The sequence below is a fragment of the Megalobrama amblycephala genome, linkage group LG4 (assembly GCF_018812025.1).
Source record: "Megalobrama amblycephala isolate DHTTF-2021 linkage group LG4, ASM1881202v1, whole genome shotgun sequence".
Lineage (NCBI taxonomy): Eukaryota > Metazoa > Chordata > Actinopteri > Cypriniformes > Xenocyprididae > Megalobrama > Megalobrama amblycephala.
In genome coordinates this window covers 42,312,680-42,330,359 of record NC_063047.1, presented here as the reverse complement: position 1 = coordinate 42,330,359, position 17,680 = coordinate 42,312,680, and the positions used below count along the sequence as shown (strand labels likewise).

The following is a 17,680-nucleotide window of genomic DNA, read 5'->3' as shown; positions in this document are numbered from 1 at the left end:
AATTATTTTTAAAAATGAAACTTTCATATATTCTAGATTCCCTACATGTAAAGTAAAACATTTCAATTTTTTTTTTTTTTTTAATTTTGATGATTAGAGCGTACAGCTCATGAAAGTCCAAAATCCAGTATCTCAAAATATTAGAATATTTCCTAAGATCAATCAAAAAATGGATTTTCAAAACAGAAAAGTTAAGTTCTTTAAAGTATGTTCATTTGTACACTCAATACTTGGTCGGCAGCACATATTACAGCAAATGACTTGCTCCTAGCACAAATTACAGCATCAGTGAAGTGTGGCATGGAAGTGATCAGCCTGTGGCACTGCTGAGGCACTATTGAGCCTTCAGATCATCTGTATATTGTTGGATCGACTGTTTCTTTCTCTTGAAAATATCCCATAGATTCAGGGGTCAGGCATGTTGGCTGGCCAATAAAACACAGTAATATCATGGTCAGCAAACCACTTGGAAGTGGTTTTTGCACTGTGGGCAGGTGCTAAAGTCCTGCTGGAAAAGGAAATCAGCTTCTCCATAAAGCTTGTCAGCAGATGGAAGCATAAAGTGCTCCAAAATCTCCTGGAAGATGGCTGCATTGACTTTGCACTTGATAAAACACAATGGACCAACACCAGCAGATGTCACGGCCCCCCAAATCATTACTGACTTCAGAAACTTCCCACTGGACTTCAAGCAGCTTGGATTCTGTGCCTCTTCCTTCAGACTCTGGGACCATGATTTCAACATGAAATGCAAAATTTACTTTTATCTGAAAAGAGGACTTTCGACCACTGTTCACTTTCCAGTTCTTTTTCTCCTTAGCCCAGGTAAGATGCTTCTGACGTTGTTTCTGTTTCAGAAGTGGCTTGGTAGTCCTTTTCCTGAAGATGTCTGAGTGTGGTGGCTCTTGATGCGCTGACTCCGGCTTCATTTGACTCATTGTGAAGCTCTCCCAAGTGTTTGAATCGGCTTTACTTGACAGTATTCTCAAGCTTGTGGTCATCCCTGTTGCTTGTGCACCTTTGCCTACCCAATTTCTTCCTTCTAGTCAACTTTGCATTTAATATGCTTTGATACATCACTCTGTAAACAGCCACCCCATTCAGTAATGACCATCTGTGACTTACGCTCTTTGTGGAGGCTGTCAATGATTGTCTCCTGGACCATTGCCAAGTCAGCAGTCTTCCCCATTAGTGTGGTTTCAAAGAACAAGAGATACCCGGAATTTATACTGTAGGGATGGTCATTTAATGAAACTCAAATGTAAATATTCTAATATTTCGAGATACTGGATTTTGGACTTTCATGAGCTGTACGCTCTAATCAACAAATAAAAAAAAAAAAAAAAAAAAATCTTTTCAAATGTTTTACTTTACATGTGGGGAATCTAGTATAAATGAAAGTTTCATTTTTAACTTTTTCACGATATTCTAATTATATGACCAGCACCTGTATATATTAAAAAAATGTCATTTTTGACCACCACTCGAAGAGCAGCAGAGGGTTAACATAAGAATTTTCATTTTTGGGTGAACTATAACTTTAAGGAGCAAACTTATACATTTATAAAAACAGCTAATAAAAATCCTCCTCGTCACACTTATAAAACAGTGCCATGCCAGCCAGAAGTTTTGACACCATGACAACAGAGCCCGAAAACTTACGGTAACTGGCTGTTACACGCTGGGTTTAACTCTTCTACAATCACTTGAACTGCATCAGTGGCTCACTGTATCTGTACAGTGACACTGGCACCGGCTCTGCTATGGCAACCACAGCGGGGGTAAAACACACGGCAGTAAATAACCCTGCGTCTGACAACTGACGGCTGCAGTGATTTAACCTCAACCACTGACTCCTGCAGCTTTTCCAGTAATGTGCTGAATAATGTAGAGAGATGTGCGGCAGGACAAACAATGCACTGGACACACTGTTCTTCAGCTGAGCAAACTGGTGCATCAAAGACAAAGTCACTTTTATCATCACTTTTCCTTTTGAGGAGCAGATCTTTTTTGTTGTCTTGACAGAATCAAAGAGTGTGAATGAAGTACATGAAACACAACTCCACAATAATGGTACTGTGATAAAGTACAGTATCTCGTCACGTCGCTCAAACTAAAGCTCAAACCATTATGAAGGTCTTTCAGTCCGTCTCTGCTCACGTTTGTTGATTGCAGAACAATAATCGGTGGAAGAACATGACAACAGCTCCCTCTGTGGGTCAAAACAAACTACTCATGATTGAGGCTGTAACCTGTAGGCTCGAAGTATTAAGTATTTTTCTACTTGATGAGCTGAAATTAAGGACACTGCCAGGAACTGGCCATCAAAAACAGCAAAATAAATAAGACTGAAATATGCAGAATTATGTTTAAAACAAATTTACTTAAACTAATGTAATTATTTGAATTATACTAACTGAATGTATACATTAAGTATACAAATATAATGATAATATTATATATAATATAATATAATTTGGTGATCATGACACATGTTGGTGTATGAATTCAAACACTTTATGTTAGAGTTCAATTCTCACTTATTCTCATTTATCATGCATATTACTATAATGGCTGTACTTATAAAGCACATATTAATGCCTTATTCTGCAAGACCATATTCTACATCCCATAATCTTAAACTTAACAACTACCTTGCTAACTATTAATAAGCATTTTGCATTTCAAGTCTTCTGAGGCCAAACAATTGCTTTATGTCATATTTTGATAATGTCATTTCACCGCTGCAAGTACAGCTGATTTAAAAATTTTCGATAACACTTTATTTGAAGAATTTATGTACTATGCATTATAAGGTATTCATAATGTATGTTAAATGCATTAAAGCTTTTCATAAATAATTGCAACCAAAGTTAAAATGCATTATAATATTTGCAGATTCCTGTTGCATCTGAAACTGGTTGTTTGTCATGTTTTAATGCATTACAATGAATAGATGAGTATTATAACTGTGGTAACAATTATTAATGAGATTATACATAATGTGCATTACAAGGCATCATTAATGAATTAAAAATACTTTTATAATGCATTATGCATCCAGTAAAGGCTTTAAGTAAAGTGTTAGCAGATATTAATTTGAAATCATATTCTGACCCATGTGTTGTTAGATAATACTAGATGAGATTAGTTCATCTGTATCGTATTAAATACTGTAAAATCTGAGAATAAATCAGTGCAGCTCCTACAGCGTCTTAAAGTCAATAAAGCTAGCCAGTATGTAACTATTATAATATTGTTTTTGTTTTGTTTTTTCTATGACAAGAAAAAACAGAATATTTTTGCCACTTAAACACAGAACAACCCTCATAAAATCCTCTTACTCTTAGCAAGCGATCTCACATTCCCCATGAAAACAGATGGAAGATACGGTTTATAGCCTCGTTTCTTTAGGCATCGTCTCTTCCGGTCCAACATGCCAAATATCTCCTCCTCAACTCCTTGTGGATTTCCAGGCTCTGGCCATTAAACACACTGTCTGAGACTCATCAGCCGGTCCCTGGTGTAAACACTGATCCTGAGCCGCCTCCACCAGGATGAGGATATATGGCATGATAAAAGAATTACAGCTACTAGGAAAGAGCGGATGAAGACAAGTAAACCAAATAAATAATCTTACAAATTAAAAAAATCTATATGCTAGGTATATATCCAAAAATATCCTTGTTGACCATAAATATAAGAAAAGCGTTGTCTTTCGAGACATAATGAAATTGCTTGTAATTTCTCCGTACTCCACTGCTAATCATCATCTTCTCCCAGGAAGGCATTCATTTAGACACATTTCCTCCACATGCATGCGCAGACACACAGGATCATGTGCCCGTTCAGGATATTTATAGTCTCATTAAACACCAGACTCAGGCCTACAGAAACTGCTGAGAGTTGACTGTCGTCACTGGAGCGCTGACTTTATGGCTTTTGTTTCATATTTTCTTAAGTGAACTGCAAAGCTGGAAGTGAGTTATGAGCCACTGCGTTAGTTGAGACATTCATTTTTAATGAGCCGTCTGAGATACTTGGAGACGTGTATAAGACAAGAGAGTGCCTGCAAAAGTGACTATTAATAATTATTATAAATAATAATAGCTGAGTTAGTAATAACAAAAAAAGCACATTTTGATATGACTTGGTTTTAATAGTAAAATGGGGAAGATAAAATGAGAACAATGAGAGTTTAGTTTTCAATTCAGGATAATCATTCAGGATGATGACCAATTGTGTGTGTGTGTGTGTGTGTGTGTGTGTGTGTGTGTGTGTGTGTGTGTGTGTGTGTGTGTGTGTCTGTCTGTCTGTCTGTCTGTCTGTGATTAATTTAAATTGCTAATCAGCTTTTCTATTTAAATTGTGTTTTTGACAATTAATTTGAATACTTGAATAACCAATGGCAACCAAATCAGAATCCCAGTAAAAGAGATCTATCTGAAAGGGAAATTTATTCTATGACTTTTATATGAACATTTATGAACATTTACTATAATACCTGTATATTTAGTTGCCCAGATATTTAATTTAAGATATGTCATAATAGCAACTATTTAAATAGAATGATTTACAGACTTTAGATTTGAATGAAAAGTGAAGATTCACTTCAAAATGAACAATGCTTTTTACTCCACCAATATATATTATATATATATATATAATGGATCATTAACAAATACACACAAAAAAACTTTGATATTCAACATAATACAATGTTGTAGATCACTATTTTCTAGAGACATGAAATTAGATTAATTAACTTCAAAACTATTTATCTGGAGACAAGAAATTAAATTAATTAACCTCAAAACTGTCTAACTAACCGACTAAATCTCACAAATGTTGAACAGGCTGCTGCAGATCATGGCAATGGATGATCTGACGGATGATCTAAGGATGGACATTACAAAAAGAAGCGGGGTACACCGTGTGAGACAGAGGAGAAACATGATTTGTGTTGCTCGTCACAGGAATGATCCGTAAGTCAGTTCTTGGCATCTCCGTGACCCTCAAAACACCCTGTTTACAGAGGATTCATTGCCTAACAGTCCATATATTAATAATCACTTTAAGGAAACGTAACATAATTCATGGTTTAGGTTGTAACCCCGCTGATGTTTTACCTGATGTAAGTGAGCAAATTAAATCAAAAGCATCTAATGGCACACAGTTCTCCTCCACTGATATTTCCTAAAAATTTGATTGGTCACATGGCATCCCAAACTGTTGGTATCACTTGTCTGTGTTTGTATGTTCAAGACAGGCTGTCAGCAAGGATTTTTTTCAATGATCATTTGTGCAAGTTACATTGTTACGCCCGTCGGCAGCAAGAGACTTCATGAGTGAGTCATTGAATCATTCACCTCATTCACTCACTTTGAATCATTCACCTCATTCACTCTCCTTGAATCAATCACACACACCTTTCGTTAGTAGCTACTAGAACACAGACCTCCCATCATGCACTCTTCCTATCATCCAGAGGTGTCCGTTTCATGTCCCCCTGTCCCTGAGATTTTTTTTTTCTTTTTCAATTAATCGAAATCAGCACCAAAACATTTGTCGAGAGCACCATTTTTCTGAGATCTATTGTGTGGCATTAATGTCACCATTGACTAAAAACCATCTCTAAAGGACTTCATATAGTAGCCCTCTGTGGCAGTATCATGTAATGCCAATGTACATTAATATATACCTGCTATGGCAATGAATGGTACTCCTTTTGCATTGTAAACACTATAGAATGGATTGCAGGTTTGTTTTAGTCAACTTTAGCTAAAAATTCAACCACAGTTCTCTTTTTGTTCTCAGTATTTGACCAATACATGTAAAAGTATTGACTCAAAACACTGATTCATTGACAAATCACAATTGATGTTGTTTATCCTGTAGTTTTTAATATCACACTATAAATTATATTAACTCCCATGCCAGCAGACCTGGGTTCGAGTCCCACTTAGAGCAGGCGGTTCGAACAGGTGGGGTTATATAATGTCATCTGTCTTGAACAAAGTTGGTGCAAATCCCAAACGTTGAGTGTGATGTTTGTAATAGTGATGCTTGCTTTGGGCCCACTAATATATCAGCTAAAGCAGCCAGCATGACAAAGGGAAATTGTTAATAAACTGTTTGGGCAGACTCATTTAATGAGATTGTCAGAGTAAGAAGAAGAAGGACTTACTTTTCTTCCGGAGAACAGCATACACAGCTGGTGCATGGACCCTCCATTCTTAGTCAGCTCTTTCTTCAGGGTTTTGGGTGACGGAAGCGTCCAGCCGCCCTTGTGTGTCCCTGACCCCTCCATGCAGTTGATGGCATTATCAGACGTGAAGCAAGATGTGCGGGGGTCCTGGAGAAGACTGCCCTCGCTGTGTGTGCGTCTGCGCAGTGAATTCTGGACGCTGAGTCCACCCGGGTGCTTTTCGCAAGAAGAGGCCTCTACCATGCTCCTCCGTTTACTGTCACTGCGTTCCAGGTAGTTATCGTCACTGTCTTCCTCTTCCTCCTCATCATCCTCCTCATCCTCCTCATACTCTTCATCGGTGCCGGGAGTGGAGAGGGCGTCCGCACTGAAGGAGCGATCTAATCGCAGCTCGGGGATGACAAATGACGAAGAAGATGATGAAGGAGGAGCGTTCGTGTCCACCGCCTCTGAAGCATTGTCCTCGTCAACGAGCAGCTGTTTGTCATCTTCACAGTCTCTTGGATGTGCATGTAAGAACTCCCGCTCTTCTTTCTCCTCTGAGCTCCTCATCTCCTCCTCTTTCTCTTTGCCTTCGTCCTCCCTCCATATCTCGTTCACGCTGCTCTCCGTGCTTTTCTCATCTTCTCCTTCGGTAGAAGGCGGAGGTGTTGGTGGAACCAGGTGGCAGTTCTCCTCCAGAGAGGTACACACATCCTCCAGCAGGGCGAGACTCCTGGACTGAGGGCTGCTCGCAGTGGTGGCCGACGCATCGGACAGGTTTCCCAGGGATTGGTCATCCTCAGAGGTCATTCTCCGGCCCCTGGGGTCACATGGCTCATCCTGCTTGGGTTCCAGCATCTGACAACAGAAGAACACAGTGTTGCAACACCGTTACATTACCAAATCTAAGAGATATGCAATATTACAATCAGTGTGTCCCAGTTCTCATTCTTATGCACTAATTTTGTGTGAATAGAGTGTTCACACTGAAGAACAAGTGTATTTTAAATATTCAGATGATGAACTCATTGGAACATTGGACACTTCATGCACGGACGTCTAGCCCGACCCTAAACCTACACTTTATTGTTAAAAAAACCCAAATGCATTTGCTGAAACAACCTTGCCATTTTAACTTGCTTCTTCAAGTCTTTGAGCTCTTTTATCATGATTCATGTTTCATGGGACTCTTACCCAAGCAAGTTCAACGATGTACCAGGTAAACTAATGAGCAAGTTTACTAGATCAGAACAGCCACACATATGGAGCTGCTTGTGTGATGCAAACATCAAAATGTATACATTTACAAATCATGCACTATGGTAAAAGTCTTGAGATCATATCATAGTATTGTGCGACATTAAAATACTGAACTAGAATTAATATTTATTAATCAAAAATCTGCCCGTAATCATAATTTGCTTGAACTGGAATAAAAGTTGTTGGTGTTTTACTGCCTCTAGTGTAGGTATATTTTTGAAGTTTTGCAAAAATGATTGATACCTAACCCTTTCAAGCCTTCCCCCCCCCCCCGCCCTAAACCAAGTTGCTCTGGAATATCCATCCATCCCTTCTATCCTAAAAGACTCTTACTATATATATATATATATATATATATATATATATATATATATATATATATATATATATATATATATATATATAGTGTAGCATCAAACAATGTCTAATAAATCATATCACAGTTAAATTTTCCAAGTATTGATTTTAGATTGGGAGAAATATCATCTGTCCACATCATGCATCACTAGCTATATTTCAGCTACAATTCCTACTATTACTGTGACTGTTGTTTTTGAACATATCTGCAGTCTCTGTTTTTACTGTAAATAAATGTATTTGTGTTATTAGAATGTAATTTGCATTAATATAAAAAGTAATGTGATTACATAATGTATGTGATTTGTAATGCATTACTTTATTCGTTAAATCAAAAAAGTAATCTGATTACATAATGCATGTTACTTGCAATGCGTTACTTTATTCCTTACATGAAAAAGTAATTGATTATGTAATGCACATTACTTGTAACATCAAAAAAGTAATCTGATTACATAATTCATGTTACTTGTAATGCGTTACTTTACTCCGTATATCAAAAAGTAATCTGATTACTAATGCACATTACTTGTAATGCATTACTTGTAACATCAAAAAAGTAATCTGATTACATAATTCATGTTACTTGTAATGCGTTACTTTACTCCCTATATCAAAAAGTAATCTGATTACTAATGCACATTACTTGTAACATCAAAAAAAGTAATCTGATTACATACTTCATGTTACTTGTAATGCGTTACTTTACTCCATATATCAAAAAGTAATCTGATTACTAATGCACATTACTTGTAATGCATTACTTATAACATCAAAAAAGTAATCTGATTACATAATTCATGTTACTTGTAATGCGTTACTTTACTCCGTATATCAAAAAATTATCTGATTACTAATGCACATTACTTGTAATGCATTACTTATAACATCAAAAAAGTAATCTGATTACATAATTCATGTTACTTGTAATGCGTTACTTTACTCCATATATCAAAAAGTAATCTGATTACTAATGCACATTACTTGTAATGCATTACTTATAACATCAAAAAAGTAATCTGATTACATAATTCATGTTACTTGTAATGCGTTACTTTACTCCATATATCAAAAAATTATCTGATTACTAATGCACATTACTTGTAATGCATTACTTATAACATCAAAAAAGTAATCTGATTACATACTTCATGTTACTTGTAATGCGTTACTTTACTCTGTATATCAAAAAGTAATCTGATTACTAATGCACATTACTTGTAATGCATTACTTGTAACATCAAAAAAGTAATCTGATTACATAATTCATGTTACTTGTAATGCGTTACTTTACTCCGTATATCAAAAAGTAATCTGATTACTAATGCACATTACTTGTAACATCAAAAAAGTAATCTGATTACATAATTCATGTTACTTGTAATGCGTTACTTTACTCCGTATATCAAAAAGTAATCTGATTACTAATGCACATTACTTGTAATGCATTACTTATAACATCAAAAAAGTAATCTGATTACATACTTCATGTTACTTGTAATGCGTTACTTTACTCCATATATCAAAAAGTAATCTGATTACTAATGCACATTACTTGTAATGCATTACTTGTAACATCAAAAAGTAATCTGATTACATAATTCATGTTACTTGTAATGCGTTACTTTACTCTGTATATCAAAAAGTAATCTGATTACTAATGCACATCACTTGTAATGCATTACTTGTAACATCAAAAAGTAATCTGATTACATAATTCATGTTACTTGTAAATGCATTTCTTTACTCGTTAGATCAAAAAGTAATCTGAAGTTCAACTTATGAAGTTCAGTTTTGCAATATTTCGCATTTATGTTTTTTGTATATATTTTATAGTTTTCCACATGATTTTATATAATTTTATTGATTGGTTTGTTAAATACACACAATATTGCTGTGTTATTACTGTATTATGTTTAATACAGTATCTCTTCAGTTTAAACCATAAACACACGCTCTTCACTCAAGTGGACATCTGGAAATCTCTCTGAGAAAAAAAAGTAAAAAAAATCTTATTTTTTCATGCCCTCAGAGCAATAAAATCACACAAGAAAAAAATCCTGACTGAGGTTATCACTGCAACTGTGCGTTAAAAAGTGATGCCAAGAGGTCCTGACCAAGCGTCCGTATGTGACAAGTTAGGAGTGAGAACGTGTTGAAACTACCCTGGACGAATGGGCAGTCCATCATATATAAAATATAAATCTAAATATGCATATTTTCGATCCTGGTCCTGAGAACTCACATCACTGCATATTTTGTCACACATTTTGTCACTATAAAAAAAAAAAAAAATGCAAAAATATTTTAAAAACAAAACAAAAAAAAGTGAGTGAATTCAAACACCAAAAGGTAATTTGCTCTGGAATGAGTGCAGAGGTTGTGTTAGAAAAACACAGACTTGGCAGAATTACAATCGCAACATACTGCGAAAAAATGCGTTAATTTCTTTCAGGAAATCTAGTCCCGTCTGAATAGAGCTTATTCTCTGTCTTTGTTTTTGTTTCCGGTTCCATAGATGCTGGGTGTGATTTGTTGTAGAAATTTAGACAATGTAGAAACACAGTGTAATTCATATCAAATCAGCTGTAAAAATACAGAAAATAAGTGCGTTAACTGAATTAATGAAGCAGATAATCGTTTGTAGACATATTTGTAGTATATTCATTCCACCTCACTTCAGGGCAAGCCGTAATATCTTGCAAAGCTGAAAAGAAGAATCTATAAAGCATTATTTAAAATGCATCCCATCTGACCAAAAGTGGAGTCAAAACGTGTCCTCTTTGGGAATGAAAAGGACGACCTGAAGACAGACAGACAGATACTGGAAGCCATTTAATGTGTTTCACAAAACTCAACTCTATTCATCTCTCTCTGTCAGGATCAGCTCCTGCTGCTTATCACTCACTCCAACAGAGAGTTTCTCTAAGCTGCCGAGAAATAAACTCCTCTGGTGCCTCTTTTACTGCAACAGAAAACAAGCTCAGCTGATGCAGCCGAAAGTCATAAGATGGAACTCATAGAACCGCTGCTCACATGATGAACGGCATATTAGCTCTCTCCCATCCATAACTGGAGCTCCGCTAAGAATGAGCCTCTTATCTCGCCTGTGGTATTTTTAGGTTGTGTAAAAGGTTACTACTGAACAGAGCGACACGGAGGAAATTAGGGCACAAGAACCGAAGACAGATGATTTCCCTTAAACTCTCTCTTTTCTGCTCCGTTATCCGTGACGGGATGCTTCAGTCAGTGTTCGTCGAGTCCCACGTGGATCGCTGTCCCATCGTGACGCACAAGAGGAAAATAGAATAGTTGCGTAATGTGAAAGAAAAAAAGAGAAAAAGAAGTGTATAAAATAAGAGAGCGACATGAACTACAGCTTTGAGAGAAACAGACTATACAAAGACAGATGCCTGTGAAAGTGATGTGATGCTTGCTTTGCTAATTATTTAATCAATAAGGGTGCAGTATTGCTTTATTCTAGCTGCTTGTACAACCTTTTTAGTCGCTCCCAGGAAATCATCTCATCTATTATTCATTCAAAGCATTAAGCTGATGACTGGAAAACATATTTTGAACAGAGATAACTTTTTTATGCAGAAAGTGCCTGTGGATTTGTCAAAAGAACATGAACATCAAAGACTTTAGATGGTGCACTCATATCATATTTTAATGCTATTTGAGCATAAAAAACAACAGGATGGATCATATCAGATTTTGTTGCGTGTTTGAAATAAGTCATTTAAATGTGAGTTCAGCAAGCAGTTTTCGAGATTTCATGATTCCCCTATTTAAATAGATAGGACCTGGTCCTGAAAGCCCAAAATAGCTGCGTCTCGGATATGACCGCCGAACAGACTCTCCTTGAAAGGGACTTTGATGAACACCTATATCTGCATGTGAAACTAGAACTGTTCTTAATGCAGGTGATGATGTGGATGTAAGTAATGACTTGTTTTTATTGTGTTCAGACTGCAGTGAGAGGAACGGCACATCAACACAAACTGCCTGTTTCTGCGTTTATAGTTCTCTCTGTCAGATCAACCGCTGCAGTGAACACTTTTCACCAACTGTGGTGCATTTCCACAGTTATTAACATTGTAAATATAGCAAAGATTTGTATGCTTATATTAAACTTTGTGTTGTCTTACCTTGGCATAAAATGACAGAAAACTGGTTGCATGAGTGTTTCTAATACAAACGGCAGCAAATTTGACATCTTTCTCTCTTCTCACCACCGTAATCAGTCTCTAGATATTTTTTCTCTCTCTTTTGGAAAGTCATAGGCCATTTGGGAATAGCCGTCACAGCTGGTGGCGGAAAAATGGTGGTGACAAGTGGAGGAAAACAGGTGAGATCCAAGGAATAAGAGGCGAAAAAATGTCTTCGTTTTTATAGAATACCATCATCAAAGACGGCCTTTGAAGATAAACGCTGACATTTATGGTTGTAAGCCATTAAACAGACAGACTGGACTGATGAATCCCGGGATAATTAGTCAACTATTAAAGCATGAATTTGATGTAAACAATAGATATACGTAGTATTTACGCATGCAGTTCACGGGGGAATGATTTATTAGGCCTACAGTTAAAACACTTTACATAGATAACATTTAAACCTATAACATTTGAATCTCACAATTCTGACTCTTGTGAGATTTTATCTTCCGATTCTGAATTTATTATTGGCAACTATTTTTTAAGATTATATCACAAAAGAAAAAATGTCAGAATTTCGACTTCACCATGAACCACATTTCCAGGGTTCTCAGCGGAAGCAACCGTTTGAAGAAAGCTACTTAAAGTGAACATGTTGAATCGGCCAGCGCAACTCAAGCATTAGCCAAGCGCTTGTATCTGCGTGTTTCTGGCTTCAGGAACCGGTCTGGTGTTGAGCTGTGATGTCAGCTACAGCAAGTGTGTAGAGTTAGTGTTCACACAAGAGTCAAAGCCACTGTTGAATGAGCCGGAAAGAGCTACAGCACATTTAGGGCATGAATGATTTAACTCCACACAACCCCAAATGAAAAAAATTATTTTATTTAATAATTTAATATATTGTTTGTATACTAGGGTAGGCATTCTACACTACATATGAAGTCAATCCCTGAATATTGATTTAATTTCTGATCATTTTAAATTAAACAGCTAATTAAGAGTATAGACAAACTTTATATTACTGTAATTGTCTATGTAAAAAAAATGTAAATATTTTTTCAACACATGTAATGTTTTAAATACTATTAATTTTAATCTGTGCAGTAAAATTAACTAAATTAGCTCAGATTTAAATTTATCATTTTCATTCATGGAGATAACATGGAAAATGTGTCATGCTTTAGTGGAGGATTTCTGTCACCTGGTGGAAAACAAACACTTTTAACATGAAATTATCACTATAACCAGTAGATGGCGGCAGAGGACCACTCATTAGCTCATTTGCCAGTTCCAATCCCTTTTATAGTTCTTTTCGCTTGTTTTGCTTTTGGATTTATTAAAAAATGAATATTATAACAAATTTAAAAAAATCTTTTTTGCACTAAAGTATGAAGTATAGCAAGATTAGGAAAAGTCCAGGCCAGATTTTACAGTGGATGTGGAAACTGTCCTGAATTGCACATGAACACATGCGCTTTCATTCTCGACACACAATATGATAGTGAATGAAATATATATTGAATGAAAGATATAGATTAAGGATGGGCAACTGTCCTGCAGATGTTATCAAGCACAGCTGCCTATAACTTTCAAGTAATTCTAATCAATCTAATCAATTCTAATCGACTTTGACTAGATTACTTGGGGTTGGAATTTGTGAGAGGAGCAGATTTGCCAATCCTGGACATAGACTGAAGCATCAATAAAATGCATCAATAAAATGAAGGATCATGTGACACTGAAGACTGGAGTAATGATGCTGAAATTCAACACGGTAAAACCTGCAGTTGAGCAGTGTATGTTTTCAAAGTCTGCTGGTTTAGCTCTGGGAAGAACGTTGCGTCTCATTTGAGTGCGACCAGCTCTTGTTGTTCCCTGATGAATAATCCAGCATTGCTGGTCACCAGCATAAGATGTGTTTTGCATGAAGGGACCATCATGGGATGCTGGTGGCTGGTTTGCTCATAAACCAACATGGAATTAATGCTGGATTTTTCAGCAGGACTGGAAGCTTACAACAAGTATTGATTCTCTCATCTTCACATCGAACACAACCGGACACAGTGAACCTACTGAGTTCATATCGTCACGGGCAGAGTGAAAGGTCAACATCTCTTTAGGGAAGATGAGACACTAGTTATATCATACTACAATATTTCATCATTGGAGACCTTGTGATTCACGTCTTGCTGTCGCTTGCGTAGCTCGTGTGGAACCTCAGGCACCACGGAGGTTGGAGATCGGCTGTTTCTTTTTAAAGAAAGCAATCTGGGAGTCAAGCATTTTTAGCTTCATATGTTCGCAATGCGTCACGAGTGACGAGATGTTATCAGGACTCTGAAACAAAATTCGGACAAAATTGTGCCTCTCTCTTGTTATATATTAATGAGGACACTCGCATACAGGACGAGCATCGAGCTGCAGAGATCGTCACTCCTGCATGTTTCCTATACCAGCTACTAAACTGAATGACTGAACGATAATAATAATTAACAATATGTGTTATAGTTGGTGCAATAATCATAATGGTGCTTGAATATTGTCTAAACCGGTAGCAGGGTTATTATAGATAACAGAAACTACTAAACTAAAACCATAAAAAAATTGGTTACTTTCAATAAATATTGACTGAAATAAAATAAAATATAAAAACTTAAACATTTTACATTTTCATTTAGTTTAACTTGATGTACTAAAATAACTAAAACAGAAATAAAAAAAATTGATGACAACTGCAAAAAAAAAAAAAAATTCTTGCTCAGAATTTCTTGTTTTCCACCACAAATATCTAAATCTTAAGTCAAGATACATTACTGGAGAATCAAAATGACTGAAGATATAAAGAAAAATAATCACAATTAAACGAGTGCTTAAAACAAGAAAAAAAAATCTGCCAAAGGGATCAGAGAAATAAAATTAATTAAAGCAAGACTATTTTTCTGAGCCAATTTGCAGATATTTTTTTAAGCATAAACTCAGTTTTTTTTGATAGAATTTTCAATAAACAACACTTAATAATGACTTAATTCATTTTTCTTCTCAAATAAATGTATCGATTTAAGAATGTTTAAATATTTATATTGGAAAACAAGACAAAAATACTGAAAAAGAAAATATATTTTTTTTTAAATTGAGGTTTTGTCTTGTTAAGCATCTTGTTAAGCAGCATTTTTTGTGAAATTTTCAGTCCTCTGAGTCTCAGACGACACCTCCTCAAACCATTCAAGTACCGTATGATGCACACTGCACAAAAAAATGTCAAAATCTTTCTCAAAATGGCAAACTCCAATTTAATTTGCCATCTTTATACAATTTCCATGAGTGCACAGGCTTTTATCAGTGCAGCAGGAAACATGTTTATGTGCATTAAACCTTTCAAAGACATTTTATCAAGTAAACTAAATGGAAGAATCTCACGAAACTCGTCAAGAATCAAACACAAGAAAAAAGCATTTCGATTTTCTTCAAAGAAAATGACGGCTATTTTTAGGACCATTAATATGTTCTGCTTTGTGATATTTTCCGGGGTCTGTGGAGGCACCGCGGGGAATACTCCAATTATTGTTTGATTAAAATATGTGTTAAACAAAAATACAATATTAAGTTACAGAATCTCAAGTACAGAATATAAACTGCTTAGAAGAACAGATTTACTGTGTATAACTGCGTGTTAATTGCATCAGGCCCAACAGAACAGATGTCTGGGTGAGAAATCGACTCCGTTATTTTGTGCAGACTCATAAAATCCCATATTTCAAAGAATGTGTTGATGGGTTTATAGTGCGTTTTCACATGAGTTCTGCATGTGCCATGCAATGAAATTAAGAATCTTTCATCAAATGATAATCAATAATATGTTGGTTTTGTACTGGACAAACTGATATGAAGAGGACCAGAGGGTGAAGGCTGGATCCGCTCTGATACGAGTCTCAACTGTATTGACAGACATCATGATCATCTGAGCGGCAGCTGATTCAGTGCTTGACTAACATGACCTGCCTAAAGACATGCTTGATTACAAAACATGTCATAATATCCAAGGTTACACTTCATCTCAATAGTCCACATCGAAGTCCATTCTTCTAACTGTAACTTGTGAACTACATGTCAACCAACTCTCATTAGAGTATTAAAGAGTTTAGGGTTCGGGTTAGTAGAATAAGTTGACATGTAGTTGCAAAGTTACTAATAGTCAGTAGAACGTCTGCTTGGGAACATCAAAATAAAGTGTTAGCAGATATTACGTCTACTCATACTCTTGCTAGTTTCCATGTTCACAAGCTACTTATAACCTGTGAACATGGAAACATGTCTAAACCCAGCTATGGAAATAAAGTGTTAACCACATCAACACTAAACTGGCTTTCTGCACCATTTGCTATTCATAGAGCAGCAGAAGAGAGCAGAGAATGAAATGAAAACTCTCTCATCATTTATTCACCCTCTTCTGGTTACAGCATCATAAGTCTTTTATTCTTCTTCAGAACAAAAATGAAGATTTTGTAATGTTCTCTCATAATTTTTGTCCATCCAATGAAAGTCTATGCAATCAACATTTTCAAGCTTCAAAAACAGCATAAAGGCATTGTAAAAGTAATGCATATGAGTCTTCGATCACGTTATATGATGATGAGCACTGATTGGCGCACACACACAGAGCACATCAAATATGGTAACAGAAGCTCAAACATGCGATCTTGACCTCGCAGGTCAAGCAAGAGCTGTCGTTTACCGCAGTTGATCATCACACTATACTCGGCCACATTTTTTTGCAGTTCAAAAATTCTGGCTTGTTATTAATACCCAGAATATCAAAATCTGCAGAGTAGATTATTTCCTTACTTGCCAAAAACTCTAGCCTTCCTAACATTCAAACACACTGAATCTGTTTTATTCTACAGACTCATCTCATCTCATACACATAATTCATTATCTAAACACACGATTATGTTGCATGACTTTGAATTAAACATATGCAAATATAACAAAAACATTGAAAAAAAATGCAAAGTTAGACTAAGTTTTGTTTCTTTGTCTGCAGCATACTGAAAAATATCTTGGTAAAATACTTTTCCAAATATAGGAACTGGATTAAATGCATGTAATTAATTGATAATATCATATATATTTTCATGATTTGAACATTTTTACTTTAGTCAAATCAACTTTAATAATTAATGTGGTTCAGATGTGGTTTCTGTTGATTAAACCAATCGCCTTCTTTGCATTAACTCAAATTTTTAATTTCAATTAACTCAAAATGTTAAGGCAACCACTAACTTACTTTAAGTTAAACCAACAATTCTTTTTTTACAGTAAACATTATCCTAATCAATATATAATATCCTACATATTTCTTAAAAATACAAACAAGCATAGAAACATTTTAGCCAGCAAAATTATGATGATATTTTGATAAACTGGCTTCATGATCATACAAATATTGATACAGTATTGACGCCAAAGTTGTCTTGTCAAACAGAGGCTATCAGGTGATTTTGTGGTGATGGCGAGAGATTGGCAGGAACTGCACATAAACACATTCACAAGTTCGCCTGCCCATTCAGTCTGAATGATTAATGGTAAAACAAACTTGGCTTGCTCTCCTTGAAGGAGGCTTGAACCGAGTTAAACACCACTATAACAGTACTGCGTAGAGGAGGAATAAGAGAAATAGAGGAGGAGGAAACCTGGAAGAATTGCACTGCATGAC

The 17,680-nt window shown here is 35.8% G+C and overlaps 1 protein-coding gene across 2 annotated transcripts in view; it reads right to left on the bottom strand.

Moving 5' to 3' along the window:
* rgs3a (regulator of G protein signaling 3a) overlaps positions 1-17,680 on the bottom strand; it is a 117,192-nt gene that overhangs the window by 39,728 nt on the left and 59,784 nt on the right. For both annotated transcript variants that reach the window (XM_048189484.1, XM_048189485.1), the window contains one exon: positions 6,188-7,048. In XM_048189484.1, coding sequence (XP_048045441.1) covers positions 6,188-7,048 — 861 coding nt within the window. The remainder of the gene's footprint in view (positions 1-6,187; positions 7,049-17,680) is intronic.